General features: G+C 45.3%; 1 protein-coding gene across 4 annotated transcripts in view; it reads right to left on the reverse strand.

The window, feature by feature from the left end:
- Nucleotides 1-22,973, reverse strand: part of LOC306771583 (rho GTPase-activating protein 23-like) — a 92,276-nt gene that overhangs the window by 15,007 nt on the left and 54,296 nt on the right. For 3 of the 4 annotated variants that reach the window (XM_079260797.1, XM_079260795.1, XM_079260798.1), the window contains exons 3-7: nt 22,069-22,099; nt 21,746-21,838; nt 21,083-21,161; nt 20,952-21,012; nt 15,940-17,221 (exon numbers count right to left, since the gene is read on the reverse strand). In XM_079260797.1, the coding sequence (XP_079116923.1) occupies nt 15,940-17,221; nt 20,952-21,012; nt 21,083-21,161; nt 21,746-21,838; nt 22,069-22,099 (1,546 nt within the window). The remainder of the gene's footprint in view (nt 1-15,939; nt 17,222-20,951; nt 21,013-21,082; nt 21,162-21,745; nt 21,839-22,068; nt 22,100-22,973) is intronic. The other variant, XM_079260796.1, reaches the window with a different exon arrangement.

The raw sequence follows: 22,973 nt of genomic DNA on the forward strand, positions 1-22,973 counted from the left end.
GGTGCAGAGTCACTCGCTCCTAACAGCTGGAACAGGGCGATGCCAAGCACGGAGCGCATCTCTTCTGCAAACATCTGGGAAGGAGACCAGCTGCTGGAGTTTTGGGAATGTTGTCCCATTCCCAGATGTTTGCACTGGTGAAAGGTCTGGACTGCAGCAGACCAGTTCTCCTGGTCCACCATGCTGCTGTGATGATGCAGGATGTGGTGAAATCTGCAAAGTCTTCCCTCTCAGTTTAGATATTCAGCCATGTGTGAAGGATGATGTTCTACACTGTAGATGGAGGAGCTTCAGTTCCCAGTTAAACCAGTCATGTTACTGACCCGTTCCCGGTTAAACCAGTCATATTACTGACCCGTTCCCAGTTAAACCAGTCATGTTATTGACCCGTTCCCGGTTAAACCAGTCATGTTACTGACCCGTTCCCAGTTAAACCAGTCATATTACTGACCCATTCCCAGTTAAACCAGTCATATTACTGACCCGTTCCCAGTTAAACCAGTCATATTACTGACCCGTTCCCGGTTAAACCAGTCATATTACTGACCCGTTCCCAGTTAAACCAGTCATGTTATTGACCCGTTCCCGGTTAAACCAGTCATATTACTGACCCATTCCCAGTTAAACCAGTCATATTACTGACCCGTTCCCAGTTAAACCAGTCATGTTACTGACCCGTTCCCAGTTAAACCAGTCATGTTACTGACCCGTTCCCGGTTAAACCAGTCATATTACTGACCCGTTCCCAGTTAAACCAGTCATGTTATTGACCCGTTCCCGGTTAAACCAGTCATATTACTGACCCGTTCCCAGTTAAACCAGTCATGTTATTGACCCGTTCCCGGTTAAACCAGTCATATTACTGACCCATTCCCAGTTAAACCAGTCATATTACTGACCCGTTCCCAGTTAAACCAGTCATATTACTGACCCGTTCCCAGTTAAACCAGTCATGTTACTGACCCGTTGCCAGTTAAACCAGTCATATTACTGACCCGTTCCCAGTTAAACCAGTCATGTTACTGACCTGTTCCCAGTTAAACCAGTCATGTTACTGACCCGTTCCCGGTTAAACCAGTCATATTACTGACCTGTTCCCAGTTAAACCAGTCATGTTACTCACCTGTTGCCAGTTAAACCAGTCATGTTACTGACCTGTTCCCAGTTAAACCAGTCATGTTACTGACCCATTCCCAGTTAAACCAGTCATGTTACTGACCTGTTCCCAGTTAAACCAGTCATGTTACTGACCCATTCCCAGTTAAACCAGTCATATTACTGACCTGTTCCCAGTTAAACCAGTCATGTTACTGACCCATTCCCAGTTAAACCAGTCATGCTACCGACCTGTTCCCAGTTAAACCGGTCATGTTACTGACCTGTTTCCAGTTAAACCAGTCATATTACTGACCTGTTCCCAGTTAAACCAGTCATGTTACTGACCCGTTCCCAGTTAAACCAGTCATGTTACTGACCTGTTCCCAGTTAAACCAGTCATGTTACTGACCCGTTCCCGGTTAAACCAGTCATATTACTGACCTGTTCCCAGTTAAACCAGTCATGTTACTGACCCATTCCCAGTTAAACCAGTCATGTTACTGACCTGTTCCCAGTTAAACCAGTCATGTTACTGACCCATTCCCAGTTAAACCAGTCATGTTACTGACCTGTTCCCAGTTAAACCAGTCATGTTACCAACCTGTTCCCAGTTAAACCAGTCATGTTACTGACCTGTTCCCAGTTAAACCAGTCATGTTACTGACCTGTTCCCGGTTAAACCAGTCATATTACTGACCTGTTCCCAGTTAAACCAGTCATGTTACTGACCCATTCCCAGTTAAACCAGTCATGTTACTGACCTGTTCCCAGTTAAACCAGTCATGTTACTGACCCGTTCCCGGTTAAACCAGTCATATTACTGACCTGTTCCCAGTTAAACCAGTCATGTTACTGACCCGTTCCCAGTTAAACCAGTCATGTTACTGACCTGTTGCCAGTTAAACCAGTCATGTTACTGACCCATTCCCAGTTAAACCAGTCATGTTACTGACCTGTTCCCAGTTAAACCAGTCATGTTACTGACCTGTTCCCAGTTAAACCAGTCATGTTACTGACCTGTTCCCAGCTAAACCAGTCATGTTACTGACCCGTTCCCAGTTAAACCAGTCATATTACTGACCTGTTCCCAGTTAAACCAGTCATGTTACTGACCTGTTCCCAGTTAAACCAGTCATGTTACTGACCCGTTCCCAGTTAAACCAGTCATGTTATTGACCCGTTCCCGGTTAAACCAGTCATATTACTGACCCGTTCCCAGTTAAACCAGTCATGTTATTGACCCGTTCCCGGTTAAACCAGTCATATTACTGACCCATTCCCAGTTAAACCAGTCATATTACTGACCCGTTCCCAGTTAAACCAGTCATATTACTGACCTGTTCCCAGTTAAACCAGTCATGTTACTGACCCATTCCCAGTTAAACCAGTCATATTACTGACCTGTTCCCAGTTAAACCAGTCATGTTACTGACCCGTTCCCGGTTAAACCAGTCATATTACTGACCTGTTCCCAGTTAAACCAGTCATGTTACTGACCAATTCCCAGTTAAACCAGTCATATTACTGACCTGTTCCCAGTTAAACCAGTCATGTTACTGACCCGTTCCCAGTTAAACCAGTCATATTACTGACCCATTCCCAGTTCAACCAGTCATATTACTGACCCGTTCCCAGTTAAACCAGTCATGTTACTGACCTGTTCCCAGTTAAACCAGTCATGTTACTGACCCATTCCCAGTTAAACCAGTCATGTTACTGACCCGTTCCCGGTTAAACCAGTCATATTACTGACCTGTTCCCAGTTAAACCAGTCATGTTACTGACCCGTTCCCAGTTAAACCAGTCATATTACTGACCCATTCCCAGTTAAACCAGTCATATTACTGACCCGTTCCCAGTTAAACCAGTCATGTTACTGACCTGTTGCCAGTTAAACCAGTCATGTTACTGACCCATTCCCAGTTAAACCAGTTAATTCCAGTTGTTACTTCTCCAGACTTCTGTTGCTCCTGTTCCAGATGTTTCCAAACGTGTTGCTGCTGATGCATGATGTTTATCTTCTACTGGGAATAAAATCTGACATGATGTTTATCTTCTACTGGGAATAAAATCTGACATGATGTTTATCTTCTACTGGGAATAAAACCTGACATGATGTTTATCTTCTACTGGGAATAAAACCTGACATGATGTTTATCTTCTACTGGGAATAAAACCTGACATGATGTTTATCTTCTACTGGGAATAAAATCTGACATGATGTTTATCTTCTACTGGGAATAAAACCTGACATGATGTTTATCTTCTACTGGGAATAAAATCTGACATGATGTTTATCTTCTACTGGGAATAAAATCTGACATGATGTTTATCTTCTACTGGGAATAAAACCTGACATGATGTTTATCTTCTACTGGGAATAAAATCTGAAATGATGTTTATCTTCTACTGGGAATAAAATCTGACATGATGTTTATCTTCTACTGGGAATAAAACCTGACATGATGTTTATCTTCTACTGGGAATAAAACCTGACATGATGTTTATCTTCTACTGGGAATAAAACCTGACATGATGTTTATCTTCTACTGGGAATAAAATCTGAAATGATGTTTATCTTCTACTGGGAATAAAATCTGACATGATGTTTATCTTCTACTGGGAATAAAATCTGACATGATGTTTATCTTCTACTGGGAATAAAATCTGAAATGATGTTTATCTTCTACTGGGAATAAAATCTGACATGATGTTTATCTTCTACTGGGAATAAAATCTGACATGATGTTTATCTTCTACTGGGAATAAAACCTGACATGATGTTTATCTTCTACTGGGAATAAAACCTGACATGATGTTTATCTTCTACTGGGAATAAAACCTGACATGATGTTTATCTTCTACTGGGAATAAAATCTGAAATGATGTTTATCTTCTACTGGGAATAAAATCTGACATGATGTTTATCTTCTACTGGGAATAAAATCTGACATGATGTTTATCTTCTACTGGGAATAAAACCTGACATGATGTTTATCTTCTACTGGGAATAAAATCTGACATGATGTTTATCTTCTACTGGGAATAAAATCTGACATGATGTTTATCTTCTACTGGGAATAAAATCTGAAATGATGTTTATCTTCTACTGGGAATAAAATCTGACCTGATGTTTATCTTCTACTGGGAATAAAATCTGACCTGATGTTTATCTTCTACTGGGAATAAAATCTGACCTGATGTTTATCTTCTACTGGGAATAAAATCTGACCTGATGTTTATCTTCTACTGGGAATAAAATCTGACCTGATGTTTATCTTCTACTTTGAATAAAATCTGACCTGATGTTTATCTTCTACTGGGAATAAAATCTGACCTGATGTTTATCTTCTACTGGGAATAAAATCTGACCTGATGTTTATCTTCTACTGGGAATAAAATCTGACATGATGTTTATCTTCTACTGGGAATAAAATCTGACCTGATGTTTATCTTCTACTGGGAATAAAATCTGACCTGATGTTTATCTTCTACTTTGAATAAAATCTGACCTGATGTTTATCTTCTACTGGGAATAAAATCTGAAATGATGTTTATCTTCTACTGGGAATAAAATCTGACATGATGTTTATCTTCTACTGGGAATAAAATCTGACATGATGTTTATCTTCTACTGGGAATAAAATCTGACATGATGTTTATCTTCTACTGGGAATAAAATCTGACATGATGTTTATCTTCTACTGGGAATAAAATCTGACATGATGTTTATCTTCTACTGGGAATAAAATCTGACCTGATGTTTATCTTCTACTGGGAATAAAACCTGACATGATGTTTATCTTCTACTGGGAATAAAACCTGACATGATGTTTATCTTCTACTGGGAATAAAATCTGACATGATGTTTATCTTCTACTGGGAATAAAATCTGACCTAATGTTTATCTTCTACTGGGAATAAAATCTGACATGATGTTTATCTTCTACTGGGAATAAAATCTGACCTGATGTTTATCTTCTACTGGGAATAAAATCTGACATGATGTTTATCTTCTACTGGGAATAAAATCTGACATGATGTTTATCTTCTGCTGGGAATAAAATCTGACATGATGTTTATCTTCTACTGGGAATAAAATCTGACATGATGTTTATCTTCTACTGGGAATAAAATCTGACATGATGTTTATCTTCTACTGGGAATAAAATCTGACATGATGTTTATCTTCTACTGGGAATAAAACCTGACATGATGTTTATCTTCTACTGGGAATAAAATCTGACATGATGTTTATCTTCTACTGGGAATAAAATCTGACATGATGTTTATCTTCTACTGGGAATAAAATCTGACATGATGTTTATCTTCTACTGGGAATAAAATCTGACATGATGTTTATCTTCTACTGGGAATAAAATCTGACATGATGTTTATCTTCTACTGGGAATAAAATCTGACCTGATGTTTATCTTCTACTGGGAATAAAACCTGACATGATGTTTATCTTCTACTGGGAATAAAACCTGACATGATGTTTATCTTCTACTGGGAATAAAATCTGACATGATGTTTATCTTCTACTGGGAATAAAATCTGACCTAATGTTTATCTTCTACTGGGAATAAAATCTGACATGATGTTTATCTTCTACTGGGAATAAAATCTGACCTGATGTTTATCTTCTACTGGGAATAAAATCTGACATGATGTTTATCTTCTACTGGGAATAAAATCTGACATGATGTTTATCTTCTGCTGGGAATAAAATCTGACATGATGTTTATCTTCTACTGGGAATAAAATCTGACATGATGTTTATCTTCTACTGGGAATAAAATCTGACATGATGTTTATCTTCTACTGGGAATAAAATCTGACATGATGTTTATCTTCTACTGGGAATAAAACCTGACATGATGTTTATCTTCTACTGGGAATAAAACCTGACATGATGTTTATCTTCTACTGGGAATAAAACCTGACATGATGTTTATCTTCTACTGGGAATAAAATCTGAAATGATGTTTATCTTCTACTGGGAATAAAATCTGACATGATGTTTATCTTCTACTGGGAATAAAATCTGACATGATGTTTATCTTCTACTGGGAATAAAACCTGACATGATGTTTATCTTCTACTGGGAATAAAATCTGACCTGATGTTTATCTTCTACTGGGAATAAAATCTGACCTGATGTTTATCTTCTACTTTGAATAAAATCTGACCTGATGTTTATCTTCTACTGGGAATAAAATCTGACCTGATGTTTATCTTCTACTGGGAATAAAATCTGACCTGATGTTTATCTTCTACTGGGAATAAAATCTGACATGATGTTTATCTTCTACTGGGAATAAAATCTGACCTGATGTTTATCTTCTACTGGGAATAAAATCTGACCTGATGTTTATCTTCTACTTTGAATAAAATCTGACCTGATGTTTATCTTCTACTGGGAATAAAATCTGAAATGATGTTTATCTTCTACTGGGAATAAAATCTGACATGATGTTTATCTTCTACTGGGAATAAAATCTGACATGATGTTTATCTTCTACTGGGAATAAAATCTGACATGATGTTTATCTTCTACTGGGAATAAAATCTGACATGATGTTTATCTTCTACTGGGAATAAAATCTGACATGATGTTTATCTTCTACTGGGAATAAAATCTGACATGATGTTTATCTTCTACTGGGAATAAAATCTGACCTGATGTTTATCTTCTACTGGGAATAAAACCTGACATGATGTTTATCTTCTACTGGGAATAAAACCTGACATGATGTTTATCTTCTACTGGGAATAAAATCTGACATGATGTTTATCTTCTACTGGGAATAAAATCTGACCTAATGTTTATCTTCTACTGGGAATAAAATCTGACATGATGTTTATCTTCTACTGGGAATAAAATCTGACCTGATGTTTATCTTCTACTGGGAATAAAATCTGACATGATGTTTATCTTCTACTGGGAATAAAATCTGACATGATGTTTATCTTCTGCTGGGAATAAAATCTGACATGATGTTTATCTTCTACTGGGAATAAAATCTGACATGATGTTTATCTTCTACTGGGAATAAAATCTGACATGATGTTTATCTTCTACTGGGAATAAAATCTGACATGATGTTTATCTTCTACTGGGAATAAAATCTGACATGATGTTTATCTTCTACTGGGAATAAAATCTGACATGATGTTTATCTTCTACTGGGAATAAAATCTGACCTGATGTTTATCTTCTACTGGGAATAAAACCTGACATGATGTTTATCTTCTACTGGGAATAAAACCTGACATGATGTTTATCTTCTACTGGGAATAAAATCTGACATGATGTTTATCTTCTACTGGGAATAAAATCTGACCTAATGTTTATCTTCTACTGGGAATAAAATCTGACATGATGTTTATCTTCTACTGGGAATAAAATCTGACCTGATGTTTATCTTCTACTGGGAATAAAATCTGACCTGATGTTTATCTTCTACTTTGAATAAAATCTGACCTGATGTTTATCTTCTACTGGGAATAAAATCTGACATGATGTTTATCTTCTACTGGGAATAAAATCTGACATGATGTTTATCTTCTACTGGGAATAAAATCTGACCTGATGTTTATCTTCTACTGGGAATAAAACCTGACATGATGTTTATCTTCTACTGGGAATAAAACCTGACATGATGTTTATCTTCTACTGGGAATAAAATCTGACATGATGTTTATCTTCTACTGGGAATAAAATCTGACCTAATGTTTATCTTCTACTGGGAATAAAATCTGACATGATGTTTATCTTCTACTGGGAATAAAATCTGACCTGATGTTTATCTTCTACTGGGAATAAAATCTGACATAATGTTTATCTTCTACTGGGAATAAAATCTGAGACATTTCACACACAGACCCAGTTTTTAGGAGTTGTGTTGTATGACAAAGAAAGTATTACGTGTTGCTCTGATATGGAAGCCTTTACCAGTAAACATTATGTTTTAGACAGAAAGACTTCTGTTTTCAGCTGCTTGTTAAACTAAAAAAAAAAAAGATGAACCTGAATGAGACCAGACAGGTGGTGTAGAAGAATGAGGCAGACTCACTGCAGTCTGGAGAGAGAAGTCGGACAAAGGGGGAGATGGAGAGGGTGGGGGAGACAGAGGTGGAAGTGAGGATGGCCACAGTGGAAGCCTGGGAACCGGACACCACTGAGCGGGCGGGCACATAACAGGCCTGACGGTCAGAACAAGGACTCGCCGGTTCATCTGTAAGGCCATCATCACAGGTGAGAAGAGAGAACAGGGGTCGTCAGATGGAGTTCAGATGCAGCAGAGCTAAAACAGAGGCAGAAATACTGCGGTGACACACCACCACAGCATGATGAGTCCAGAGAGAACCATGAAGGACCACAACAGGATCAGGACGAGACCGCCATGGGACAGCGATGGGATCAGGACGAGACCACCATGGGACAGCGATGGGATCAGGACGAGACCGCCATGGGACCACGATGGGATCAGGACGAGACCGCCATGGGACAACGATGGGATCAGGACGAGACTGCCATGGGACCGTGGCGGGATCAGGACGAGATCACCATGGGACAATGATGGGATCAGGACGAGACCGCTGTGGGACCGCGATGGGATCAGGACGAGACCGCCATGGGACAGCAATGGGATCAGGACGAGACCGCCGTGGGACAGCGATGGGATCAGGACGAGATCACCATGGGACCGCGATGGGATCAGGACGAGACTGCTGTGGGACCGCGATGGGATCAGGACGAGATCACCATGGGACAACGATGGGATCAGGACGAGATCACCATGGGACCGCGATGGGATCAGGACGAGACCGCTGTGGGACCGCGATGGGATCAAGACGAGACTGCTGTGGGACTGCGATGGGATCAGGACGAGACCGCCATGGGACCGCGATGGGATCAGGACGAGACCGCCATGGGACAGCGATGGGATCAGGACGAGACAGCCATGGGACAGCGATGGGATTAGGACGAGATCACCATGGGACAGCGATGGGATCAGGACGAGACCGTCATGGGACAACGATGGGATCAGGACGAGATCACCATGGGATAGCGATGGGATCAGGACGAGACCGCTGTGGGACCGCGATGGGATCAGGACGAGACCGCTGTGGGACCGCGATGGGATCAGGACGAGACCGCCATGGGACAACGATGGGATCAGGACGAGATCACCATGGGACCGCGATGGGATCAGGACGAGATCACCATGGGACCGCGATGGGATCAGGACGAGATCACCATGGGACAACGATGGGATCAGGACGAGATCACCATGGGACAACGATGGGATCAGGACGAGACCGCTGTGGGACCGCGATGGGATCAGGACGAGATCACCATGGGACAACGATGGGATCAGGACGAGACCGCTGTGGGACCGCGATGGGATCAGGACGAGACCGCTGTGGGACCGCGATGGGATCAGGACGAGACCGCCATGGGACCGCGATGGGATCAGGACGAGACCGCCATGGGACAACGATGGGATCAGGACGAGATCGCCATGGGACAACGATGGGATCAGGATGAGATCACCATGGGACAGCGATGGGATCAGGATGAGATCACCATGGGACAGCGATGGGATCAGGATGAGATCACCATGGGACAGCGATGGGATCAGGACGAGACCGCTGTGGGACCGCGATGGGATCAGGACGAGACCGCCATGGGACCGCGATGGGATCAGGACGAGACCGCCATGGGACAACGATGGGATCAGGACGAGATCACCATGGGACAACGATGGGATCAGGACGAGACCGCCATGGGACAACGATGGGATCAGGACGAGACTGCCATGGGACCGTGGCGGGATCAGGACGAGATCACCATGGGACAATGATGGGATCAGGACGAGACCGCTGTGGGACCGCGATGGGATCAGGACGAGACCGCCATGGGACAGCAATGGGATCAGGACGAGACCGCCGTGGGACAGCGATGGGATCAGGACGAGATCACCATGGGACCGCGATGGGATCAGGACGAGACTGCTGTGGGACCGCGATGGGATCAGGACGAGATCACCATGGGACAACGATGGGATCAGGACGAGATCACCATGGGACCGCGATGGGATCAGGACGAGACCGCTGTGGGACCGCGATGGGATCAAGACGAGACTGCTGTGGGACTGCGATGGGATCAGGACGAGACCGCCATGGGACCGCGATGGGATCAGGACGAGACCGCCATGGGACAGCGATGGGATCAGGACGAGACAGCCATGGGACAGCGATGGGATTAGGACGAGATCACCATGGGACAGCGATGGGATCAGGACGAGACCGTCATGGGACAACGATGGGATCAGGACGAGATCACCATGGGATAGCGATGGGATCAGGACGAGACCGCTGTGGGACCGCGATGGGATCAGGACGAGACCGCTGTGGGACCGCGATGGGATCAGGACGAGACCGCCATGGGACAACGATGGGATCAGGACGAGATCACCATGGGACCGCGATGGGATCAGGACGAGATCACCATGGGACCGCGATGGGATCAGGACGAGATCACCATGGGACAACGATGGGATCAGGACGAGACCGCTGTGGGACCGCGATGGGATCAGGACGAGATCACCATGGGACAACGATGGGATCAGGACGAGACCGCTGTGGGACCGCGATGGGATCAGGACGAGACCGCTGTGGGACCGCGATGGGATCAGGACGAGACCGCCATGGGACCGCGATGGGATCAGGACGAGACCGCTGTGGGACCGCGATGGGATCAGGACGAGATCACCATGGGACCGCGATGGCATCAGGATGAGATCACCATGGGACAACGATGGGATCAGGACGAGATCACCATGGGACCGCGATGGGATCAGGACGAGATCACCATGGGACCGCGATGGGATCAGGACGAGACCGCTGTGGGACCGCGATGGGATCAGGACGAGATCACCATGGGACCGCGATGGCATCAGGATGAGATCACCATGGGACAACGATGGGATCAGGACAAGACCGCTGTGGGACCGCGATGGGATCAGGACGAGACCGCCATGGGACCGCGATGGGATCAGGACGAGACCGCCATGGGACCGCGATGGGATCAGGACGAGACCGCTGTGGGACAGCGATGGGATCAGGACGAGACCGCCATGGGACAGCGATGGGATCAGGACGAGACCGCCATGGGACAACGATGGGATCAGGACGAGATCACCATGGGACAACGATGGGATCAGGACGAGATCATCATGGGACAACGATGGGATCAGGACGAGATCACCATGGGACAACGATGGGATCAGGACGAGATCATCATGGGACAACGATGGGATCAGGACGAGATCACCATGGGACAACGATGGGATCAGGATGAGATCACCATGGGACCGCGATGGGATCAGGATGAGATCACCATGGGACAGCGATGGGATCAGGATGAGATCACCATGGGACAGCGATGGGATCAGGATGAGATCACCATGGGACAGCGATGGGATCAGGACGAGACCGCTGTGGGACCGCGATGGGATCAGGACGAGACCGCCATGGGACCGCGATGGGATCAGGACGAGACCGCCATGGGACAACGATGGGATCAGGACGAGATCACCATGGGACAACGATGGGATCAGGATGAGATCACCATGGGACAGCGATGGGATCAGGATGAGATCACCATGGGACAGCGATGGGATCAGGATGAGATCACCATGGGACAGCGATGGGATCAGGACGAGACCGCTGTGGGACCGCGATGGGATCAGGACGAGACCGCCATGGGACCGCGATGGGATCAGGACGAGACCGCCATGGGACAACGATGGGATCAGGACGAGATCACCATGGGACAACGATGGGATCAGGACGAGATCACCATGGGACAACGATGGGATCAGGATGAGATCACCATGGGACAACGATGGGATCAGGACGAGATCACCATGGGACAACGATGGGATCAGGACGAGATCACCATGGGACAACGATGGGATCAAGACGAGACCGCCGAGAGACCGTGACGGGATCAGGATGAGATCACCATGGGACAACGATGGGATCAGGACGAGATCACCATGGGACAACGATGGGATCAGGACGAGATCACCATGGGACCGCGATGGGATCAGGATGATATCGCCATGGGACCGCGACGGGATCAAGACGAGACCGCCGAGAGACCGTGACGGGATCAGGATGAGACTGCTGTGGGACCACCACAGAATCGTATCAGTTGTATCATGACAGTACACTACCAGTCAAAAGTTCGGACACACTTTTCCATAGGATTTAAGCTCAAAGGGACCACGAGAGGATCATGGTAGGATAGAAAACGGCAGCTATGAAATGATTTAGCTTGGCTACACGCTGCTTAATTGGCTTCATGCACACACAGTGCTGGGTAAACAGACTTTCCGGGTCCATGCCCATCAGGATAGTCTGCTAGACTCAGTCCGGTTGGGGACTCGGCTCAGCTGTAGGGGGCTGTACCCATGCGGAACGAGATCGTGTTCATGCTTTGGTCAAACCAGCCGAACCATTAGAAAAATTTATCCCCATTCCCACCAGAGGTGGCGCTGCACCAGTATTTAGCAGAAGAGAGGACTAGACCGGCGTTTCCTCCACCTGCCAGTTAAACATGGAGACCAAACTATGGCTGTTTTGGGTTTTTATTGTGTCTTATGCAAGTATACTGCAGAAATACACTGCAACAATGGACGCAGTATGAACACCAGATGAGGCAGAGGACCCTTAACGCCATCGCTATGGATTTACCCACAATGCAACGCTATGCCCCATGCAGGAAGGGGCTTTTTATCTAGTCCGCTTCCTGGATTCGGTCCACTTGAAACGGGCTGGTTGTTTGGTCTGAATTACAATTCGTTCACATTTCCCCAAACGAAGCAACTTTCCAAGCAAACAGACTCGGATTGGAACGTGACCTTTGATTCCTTCGAGATCAAATAATAAATCTACACTATGAAAAGGTGACATATTGTGTTTCCAGGATAAACTACATGGGTCAGCATCCTCCCACGCGTCCCGTTCCTGCTGTCGGTCCGTTACGTTTCACTCTGAAACACCTTTTCTGCCTCCACCGTAGTTCTGTTTCCGATTGTTTCCACATCCAACTCCATCTGCAGGAATGTTCCAGCACACACACACTGCACACATGCAACACAAACGTGTAGACATACAGTTTTTACTCCATGGCAAAAAGAAAAGTCGCACACACTGGTATCTTCTTTAGCTTTAAAACTTGTGATTAAAACTCTTTCCACATGACGTACTGGCTCAGATCCCAGTGGCGACTTTTGTTTTGTCCAGACAGTAAACAGGAAGTGTTAGATGGAAAGAAGCAAACATTGATAGACTCACAATCATTACTTCACAGATTAGAGCTCTGGAGCAACAGACGTGTCTGTAAATACAACCCTATCTGATATAATCTCATGTAATCTATTTTAATCTGATGTAATCCGAAATAATCTGATTTTATCTAATTTAATATGATGTGATTTGATGTAATCTGAAATAATTTGCTGTAATCTGATTTTATCTAATTTAATCTGATGTAATCTGATGTGATTTGATGTAATCTGAAATAATCTGATCTAATTTTATGTGATTTGATGTTATCTGATATAATCTTGGGTAATCCGATATAATAAGAGGTAATCTGATGTAATCTGATCTATTCTGATGTGATTTGATGTAATCTGACATAATCTGATCTAATTTGATGTGATTTGATGTAATCTGATATAATCTTGGGTAATCCGATATAATACAAGGTAGCCTGATGTAATCTGATTTGTTGTGTGATCTGATGTATTCTGATATAATATGATGTAATAGATATAATCTGATGTGAACTGATGTAATCAGAAATAATCTGATGTAATAGATATAATTTGATGTAATCTGATAATATGATGTAATAAATATAATCTGATGTAATGTAATATAATTTTATGTAATCTGATATGAACTGGTGTGATTTTATCTAATATCTGGGTTTTGTATTATAACGTGGCTTGAATTGATGTGTTTGTAAAGTGTCCTGAGATGACATTATTATGAAGCAGTGCTGTACAAATAAAGATGAATTAAATTTAATATTAGCTGATGTGCTGCAATCTGATGTGATGTAATCTGATGTACTGTTATCTGACGCGATGTAATATGATATGTTGTAATCTGACGCAATGTAATCTGATGTGATGTAATCTGACACGATGTAATCTGATGTGATGTAATCTGATGTGCTGTAATCTGATGTGATGTAATCTGATGTGCTGTAATCTGACGCGATGTAATCTGATGTGCTGTAATCTGATGTGATGTAATCTGATGTGCTGTAATCTGATGTGATGTAATCTGATTTGATGTAATCTGATGTGCTGTAATCTGACGTGCTGTAATCTGACACGATGTAATCTGATGTGCTGTAATCTGATGTGCTGTAATCTGATGTGCTGTAATCTGACGTGCTGTAATCTGATGTGCTGTAATCTGATGTGATGTAATCTGACGTGATGTAATCTGATGTGATGTAATCTGATGTGCTGTAATCTGACACGATGTAATCTGATGTGATGTAATCTGATGTGCTGTAATCTGATGTGATGTAATCTGATGTGCTGTAATCTGACGCGATGTAATCTGATGTGATGTAATCTGATGTGATGTAATCTGATGTGCTGTAATCTGATGTGATGTAATCTGATTTGATGTAATCTGATGTGCTGTAATCTGACGTGCTGTAATCTGATGTGCTGTAATCTGATGTGATGTAATCTGATGTGCTGTAATCTGATGTGCTGTAATCTGACGTGCTGTAATCTGATGTGCTGTAATCTGATGTGATGTAATCTGACGTGATGTAATCTGATGTGATGTAATCTGATGTGATGTAATCTGATGTGATGTAATCTGATGTGCTGTAATCTGATGTGATGTAATCTGATTTGATGTAATCTGATGTGCTGTAATCTGACGTGCTGTAATCTGACGTGCTGTAATCTGATGTGCTGTAATCTGATGTGATGTAATCTGATGTGATGTAATCTGATGTGATGGAATCTGATGTGTTGTAATCTGACGCGATGTAATCTGATGTGATGTAATATGATGTGATGTAATCTGATGTGCTGTAATCTGACGCGATGTAATCTGATGTGATGTAATCTGATGTGATGGAATCTGATGTGATGTAATCTGATGTGATGGAATCTGATGTGATGTAATCTGATGTGATGTAATCTGACGTGCTGTAATCTGATGTGCTGTAATCTGACGCGATGTAATCTGATGTGATGGAATCTGATGTGATGTAATCTGATGTGCTGTAATCTGATGTGCTGTAATCTGATGTGATGTAATATGATGTGATGGAATCTGATGTGATGTAATCTGATGTGCTGTAATCTGACGTGCTGTAATCTGATGTGCTGTAATTCAATTCAATTCAATTCAACTTTATTTATATAGCGTCAAATCACGGCAATGCCATCTCAAGACGCTTTACAGACAGAGGGGAAAACATAATGAAGGCCAATTCATAACAGCCTATATAAGGAAACCAACAGATTGAGTTGAGTCCAACTCAATCTCCCATCCTGAGCAAGCACACTGGCAACAGTGGGAAGGAAAAAAACTCCCTTTTAACAGGAAGGAAACCTCCGGCAGAACCCGGCTCAGGACAGGCAGCCATCTGCCTCTGCTGTGTGGGGGGAAAAATCTGATGTGATGTAATCTGATGTGCTGTAATCTGATGTAACAGGTTCCATAAAGAGCGGGTAAACTGTGACAGCCTCCTGCTACAGAGAGGATCTCACTAACCTATGAAGGGAATGGAGGACAGGGAGTCGAAAGCGTGCTGTGCCAGGCTACCGTTGGCCTTGCGGCTGGAAGCGGTCCCTCCGGGGACAGGTGAAGGTGTTCCAGCAGCAGAACTGAAACCGGGCGGGTCTGGAGAATCCACTGCTGCGGTGTAGTGTGAATGTCTGAGAGCCTGAACAGGAGTCCGCTGGCCTGCGGGCCGTTTCTGCCTCAGAACCACCTCCTGAGAGACAACCCTTCTGTCCTCCTCCACCTGGACCGCCTCTTCCTCTGACGTGCACAGGGCGGGGGTGGACAGGGGCCGAGGCACCAAGCCGCCATCGCTGCTGCCAGGGCTCCAGTTGAGGTGGGCGCCGCTGTAGCCGGGCTCTCTGAAGGAGGTGGCCTGCTGCAGGAGGTGTTCGGCTTTCCGGGAGAAGGAGGGACTGTAGCTTTTATAGCCCACCACCTCCTCCTCCTTCACCCGCCTGGTCTGGGGCTCGGCGACCTGCTGGCCCGACTGCCGGCCGCCAGGTGGCGCCACCGGCGAGGTTTGGTACGGATGTCCCCCTGACGTCTTCTGCTCGCTGACTTTACTGATGTGTGAGCTCTGGCGTGGTGAGACCAGAGCCGAGGCTTCAGCCAGAGTCTCCACAGACCGCCCGTAGTTGTGCTCGTATTCAGCGTAGGCCGCCAACAGCCTGCTGCCAGGCTCCGGAGGCCCCCCCCACCCTCCCAGCCAGTAGGAATCATGGGAAGCAGCCGTCGCCTGGTGGTGGTGGAACAGGGCTTCTCTTCGGCGTTGCTCTGCAGCAATGGGTCCGGGGCCAAGGGCCAACCCCAGCTCCGCTAGGCGATCCTGAGATATGCTGCGGTGGCGGGGGGACATGTGCTCTGCAGCCTCCGCTTGGCTGTAGTACCAGTCCGACAGTGCCTGGTGGGCGCGTGATGAGGCCGGCAGGCTGCTCTTCCGCGGAGGAGGCAGCGTCGCTGAGGTGATGGCAGCGTTGTGGTTCGCAAAGTGAAAGTCAAGAGCACTGATGGCCGACGAGGACCGGCCTCGATGCCGCCCTGCTGGAGCGAAAGGGCTGCTGGAGTCCTCAGGACCCCCGGGCCAGCCAGAGGACGGGCTGGACGCACCCGGAAGGCGGTTGTCCAGCGGCGAGGTGGAGCTTGAGGGTCTGCACTGCCAGTTGTCAGGAGGGCTGGCGGGGGCATAACAGAGTAGCGGCGGCTCCGGGAGGTTCTGCGCCTCACCTGCATACGGCTTGTTCCCTTTCAGGTAGGCATCCTGGGAGTACGCCTGAGGGCAGGACATGAGACATGAAGACAGGATGCAGGACAGACAGAAGGGACAGGTGAGGACAGCATGCAGCAGCATCTCAAACATACGAGCACACCCTGGACCACCCATCTGCCTGAGCTCAGCCTGTCTGTGTTATGGCGTTTCCATGGTAACATCATCCAGCTTTATCCGTTTGCACAGCCTGATGACACCAACCTCAGACATAAAACCTGGATCACCTGGAGCCTCGTTTATCAAACTGTGCGCAGCAACGCTGACTACAGGCGGCGTACGTACAGAAAACAGGAAATGCGGCGCAAAGAAATGTCACGATTTACAAAGCGGTGCGCACGCACGTCCCACGCCTGTTTCCTCCATAAACCAGGATCAACACTAAATGTTGCGCACGTGAGGGAACATTTGGCCACGCCCACATGTTGGCTATAAAAGGACAGGTGAACACCCTGATAAATATTCATCCATCTCATTTCCATGACGGTTCTGCAGGAAAAAAAGAGGAATTTTTGGAAAATGAGGAAGAACTTCTAACAGATAAAGCTGTAAAATGTAAAAGTATTTTATCTGGTGGAGACGGGATGGACATCAGCACCAGCAGAAAGGCAGAGGAGGTCAGCAGGGGACAGATGCTGTCAGCGTCTCATCAGACCACCGGACTTATCCAGAAAGGACAAATAAAGTGGTCAGACAGTAAAATGTAGGGAGAAAGTGCATCTTGGTCCACAGGAGGAGGAAGGGGGGGCGCTGCCCACTCCCACAGATTAGAAGCTGGAGGGAAAATGAAGGAGTCCAGAGATACGCTGGAACAAAATGCTCCAGATGATGCTGGAAGTGCTTCATTCCTTTGTTTCAGATTATAAAATGAACGGACATAAATGAGACGTCTCTGACTCCAGTTTATTTACTGGGAACATACTGGTGTTCCTGTGTGTCCCAGCTGGGTTGCAGCGCTGCAGAGAGGGGGGGCAGTGGTTCCACCTTGTGTCCTAGCTGCGGTGTCCTCGCAGAGGAACCAATAATCACCATGAAGGAGGAGGTGCAGGAGATGGAGAGAAATAAACACCACCCTGACAGAAACCACACTAAAGATAAACTTGTGAATAAATGAGAATTCTCCACCTCTGATGTGTTGCATCACTTCTAGACGTAAAGCAGCAGCGTTTGGTTCCAACGTGAGAGGATGATTGACAACACAATCATTCAGATTGGATGATTGATCAGGTGAACGCAGGTGAAGCGCTGACGTCATTTAGTAGCATGTTATGTAGCGTCTCCACTATCTGCAGACATCTGCAGCTGTACAACAGGTTTCCTCCTGGGCATGGAGGCACCTCCACCTGCCTCCATCTGCCCGATGGCCGCTACACCACGTCTGGCTGTGGAGAACATCGTTCTGTTCCTCTGCTCTGGGTTGGGAAAAGGAGCGGACCCGACCTGTCAGTCCCTTCCCTTTGGAAGGTGCCGGACTGGAGTCCAGAGTCTCCATGTTCCATGTCCACCAGCAGGGACAGATAAGGCACGTTGGGGAGCATTTTATATCCAACCATCACTTCATGTTCTGTATCTGCAGGTGGAGGAAACACCTGAGCAGCCTGATGATGGGCTGTTGTCACGGCGACCATCATTTTATACAATTATTCATTTAGACTTTTATTAATGCAGCTTCTGTATGACTTAACTGTGTGAAATAGTTTTTATAACACGTAGAACTGCTTCGTTTCAGAACAGGTTTTAGTGGTTGATGTTTTATTGGTGGAGGAACGATATCAAATGTGCGTTTTTTTTGCAAATGCTGTTAATGTACGGCGTAAAGGTTTATATTTGATTTTGAACAAATGTATCAAATTTCACACCATTTCTTTGGTTTTATTTTCTGCCTTTGGTGTCACCGTTTCCCGTTTCTCCAGATTTTGTGCGTACGCCGGGGTCAGAGTTGGCGTGGAGGTCTGGACGTTTCACCGCCAAGTCGTGTTTTGATAAATCCCAAAAATTTACTATAATTGGCGTACGCCAGGTTTTGTGCGACAGCTTCATAAATGAGGCCCCTGGAATCTGTAGCCTGTAGTTTTGGGTAGAGCTGCTTGATTAAGGCAAAAATTAAATCACGATTATTTTGACGGAAATTGAGATCTCTATTATTTAACAGGATTATCCTTTTATCTTTAAGAACATGAATATAGTTCACGTTAAACTGTGGCTTTTAAACAACGTCTTTATGATTCCACAAATTTTAGAAAACAAACAAATAACATGAGGCGTTGTCTTGACAAAGTGCAAATACTGATGTAAACAGAATAAATATAAGTGAGGATTAAACAACACTGCGCGTCGTGTCGGGCATTATAACCGTTTAATGCACGGTTCCAAGTTGTTTAATCCACTCATACACACACAGGAAACATTTAAAAACAAATTTTTATTTCTTTTTTACAACATTTGCTGAAGTATAGGAACTATTTTACGTTGGCCTGGATGTACGTTTTATGCCAAACAACTGCTGTCAGGTTACAGCGCGTTTCTCTCATTCACCTGTTAAAAGACGGCTGATCTGAACCAGCTGGTTAACGCGTTGCTATGGTAACGCCCCGTAACGGAGGGATGTTACAGTGTTTAACTCGCCGAACTATGTATAGGAAAATAATGCAGCCAGTTGTCGCTGACAATGGTATAAACTATGTTTAGGTGAACTTCCACAACCTACTGCAGTTATTCTACATTGACCTGCAGCCGGAGCCGACTGAGACTGGCCGCCTGGGAGTGCTTTAGGACGGGAGAGGCTCCCGCTGCTCCTTCCTTACAGTAACTGCAGAACAATATGTGCCTTCAAGTCAGTCGCCAAAACACCAGAAAAGTCTCTAATAACTCCAGTAAAAGCTGCTAGATTTGTCGCTTTTAACAAAAAAGTCTCCAGATTTAGCGAGAAAGTCTCCAAGTTGGCAACAGTGTCTGAATGAAAGCAAAGCGGCTGTGGGAGGAGTTTACAGCACAGCGCTGCAACGCCAGAGATGCTCGATTAGCAGCTGAAGACAGCAGGAGAGGAAACTGCAGAGAGGAAAATAATCACACCCTTTTATTTTTATCATCGATGGAAACCCAGATCGTACTGAGATTAAAATCTGATTCATCGCCCAGCCTTAGTTTTAGGTCCTAAAATCCCTGCGGATGGATTCCTAGACGAACCAGAAGCAAACTTGTCCAACTAGCCTGCCAGCTTCCTGAACTTCTTCCAGCTGATCCGAGCTGCGACTGCCTCCTCCAGGAGAGATCCCACCGCCCTGCTCTGGCTGAGAATCCTGCTGCATGCGGCCCGCTCAAACCCCCCACAAGCCAACCAGAGCCTCGCTCCGGCTTCACACAACCTCCAGCTCAAAATGGAGGCAGAACTTTCAGTTCAGTGACCGACTTAAGATTCTGCTAATCTCCTGTTTTATTTCATGTTTGTGCCTTTTGTTTGCTTTTTAAACGCTGCATGCTGAGCACTGAGGAACGTGAGATGTTCAGGTCCTTGTTTCTGCTTCGCTGTCTTCATCCTATCAGCCTTTCTGATTAAATCTGACCTTATCTTAAACTTTCCTTGTTATTTACAACAGCGGCTCATGGTTTCCACGCAGGCTTCCTGTTCATGCAGTTAAATCCTTCAGTCGGAGATAATAACCCTGTTTCAGCCTCACTGATCATTCAAAGGGGAGGAGAAGGAGAGAAGAGAAAATAGAAGAGAGACAATACTCACACTTACCAACTGCAACACATCCTCGTCTTTTGGCATGATAGAAAGCTCCAAAATGTTCTCACTAGAAAGGAGCAGAGGAGAGATCAGCTGACTCGGACGTCCTCCGTGGCGTGAAGCTGAACAACACTCACCTGTTCTGGATGAGTGCGATGACCTGAGAGTAGGTTTTCCCCAGAATGCTCTCCCCGTTCACCTTCACCAGTCGGTCACCTGGAACATTCAGGCACAAACATCCTGACTGCATGATTCTTTCACTGGGAATCTAACCCGCGACTCATGGATGTGTCCGTACGCTGCAATGTCGACTTATTATCATGACTTTTCTAAACATATTTAAACAATTTTCATCTTCATCGGCACCAACATGGAAAAGCTGCAACAAGCGCCAGACACGAGTTCATGTGGAACCGGACCGGATCTGTTGGACTGAATAAAGACGAACTGAAGGAAAAATCTCTGTGTGGAACAGGTGGGATCAGCTTCATGTCGGCTTCTTTCGGTTCATCAGCAAAACCATTTTATCATGATGGATAAAAACATCTTTCCCTGGATGGACACCAGGTTCAGACTCGCCCTGGATGTCCCCATCTGGGACAGGCTGCACGCTGGGGATGTGTCCTTTCAGCAAACATATAAACATGATAAGTCTACTTGTTGCATCATTATTTTAATAATAAATATGATCAGCTGATTATGCACAGCACTTTGTTTCAACTGTGTTTGTTTTAAAGATCTTTATAAATAAAGTTGAGTGAATAATCAGGATGATTGCAGTATGTCAGAGTTTCTTTTACCTTTACACAGTCCTGCCTGCTCGGCTGGACCACTTTCTTTCACACTCTTCACAAAGATGGTGTCCATGGGTTCCAGCCGGGCCCGCTGACAGCCTACATAAACACACACAGGACCTAAACTTAGAAAAGCGTGAGAGTAAAACAGCAGAGAAGTCCACCTTGCTGGGTTAGGTAAGTCTTTCACACACCCACATCTTCCCTCCTTATAAACATGAAGGTGGCGTTGAGGTCGATCTGATTCTTTATGTAAACCTGAGCGTCGAGTCAGAACAGTTTCAGCTGGTTTGTGGCTAAAATATTCCACAGAAACATGAAACACTCACTTGTTCCAGCTGCATTCCCGTTCTCTTCATCCTGTCAGGAAAACAGAGCAGCTGTTAGCGATGAGGACCAGTAGGGGGCGCTGCTGCCCAGGCCGGCTGAAAACCTGCCCGGCTGGCTGACTGTGAAAACGGAGGCAGTCAGGCATTGACGCTTCGCTGACTTCGCTCATTCCTGACGCGGACACACAAAGGACCCTGCAAGTGCACCGAGCCCTGCCTGGAAACACTGTGGACCCACTGCAGGCTTGCTGGGGGTGGGGGGCGGGTGGGAAAGGCTGTTTATGGCAACACAGTGTGCAGCGAGTCCGTGGACCTGAGTCTCTGTTTAAATGCAAAATCATCTAGATGCATCTATAGTCAATTAAAGGCCCAAACGACGGCTTCCCTTCCTCTTCTGCCATTAATAAACAACATTCTCCAAACATTCCACCTTTTGTCCACAGAAACAGGAAAATACAGAACTTTTGTCATGCATTGTCATCTGCAGCTGAAAAGTAAGGCGCTAACATGAAAAACCAGGTAATAAAGTTGGATGCAAGCAACCTCTAAGGTGTAGGGACGACCAGCTGGTCTCATCATCCTGGCATGTGGAACTGGTTTAACTCTTTAACTAGTTTAGGAGATGAGCTTTTAAGACTCATTACGTTAGCAGGTATGCAGTTCTTCAGACTGTAAAGGTATTGTTACAACCACAACAGGTAGAACTGCAGGTTCAGGTGAACAATTAGCATCTGCTTCAAACGGTATGATGTCTGCAGAAGCAACAGGAGACAGGAGCAGAAGTGTTCCAGTCTTGGGAACAGAAGAGGCGACATTCTGGAGAACCGGCTGAAACCAGAGGGGACAGGAAGGAGTCAAACATCCAGGAGTTTTCACTGCGTCATGGAAAGAGCTTCATCTGTAGT

The sequence above is a fragment of the Telmatherina bonti genome, assembly GCF_933228915.1.
Source record: "Telmatherina bonti genome assembly, chromosome: 21".
NCBI classification, from domain to species: Eukaryota; Metazoa; Chordata; class Actinopteri; order Atheriniformes; family Telmatherinidae; genus Telmatherina; species Telmatherina bonti.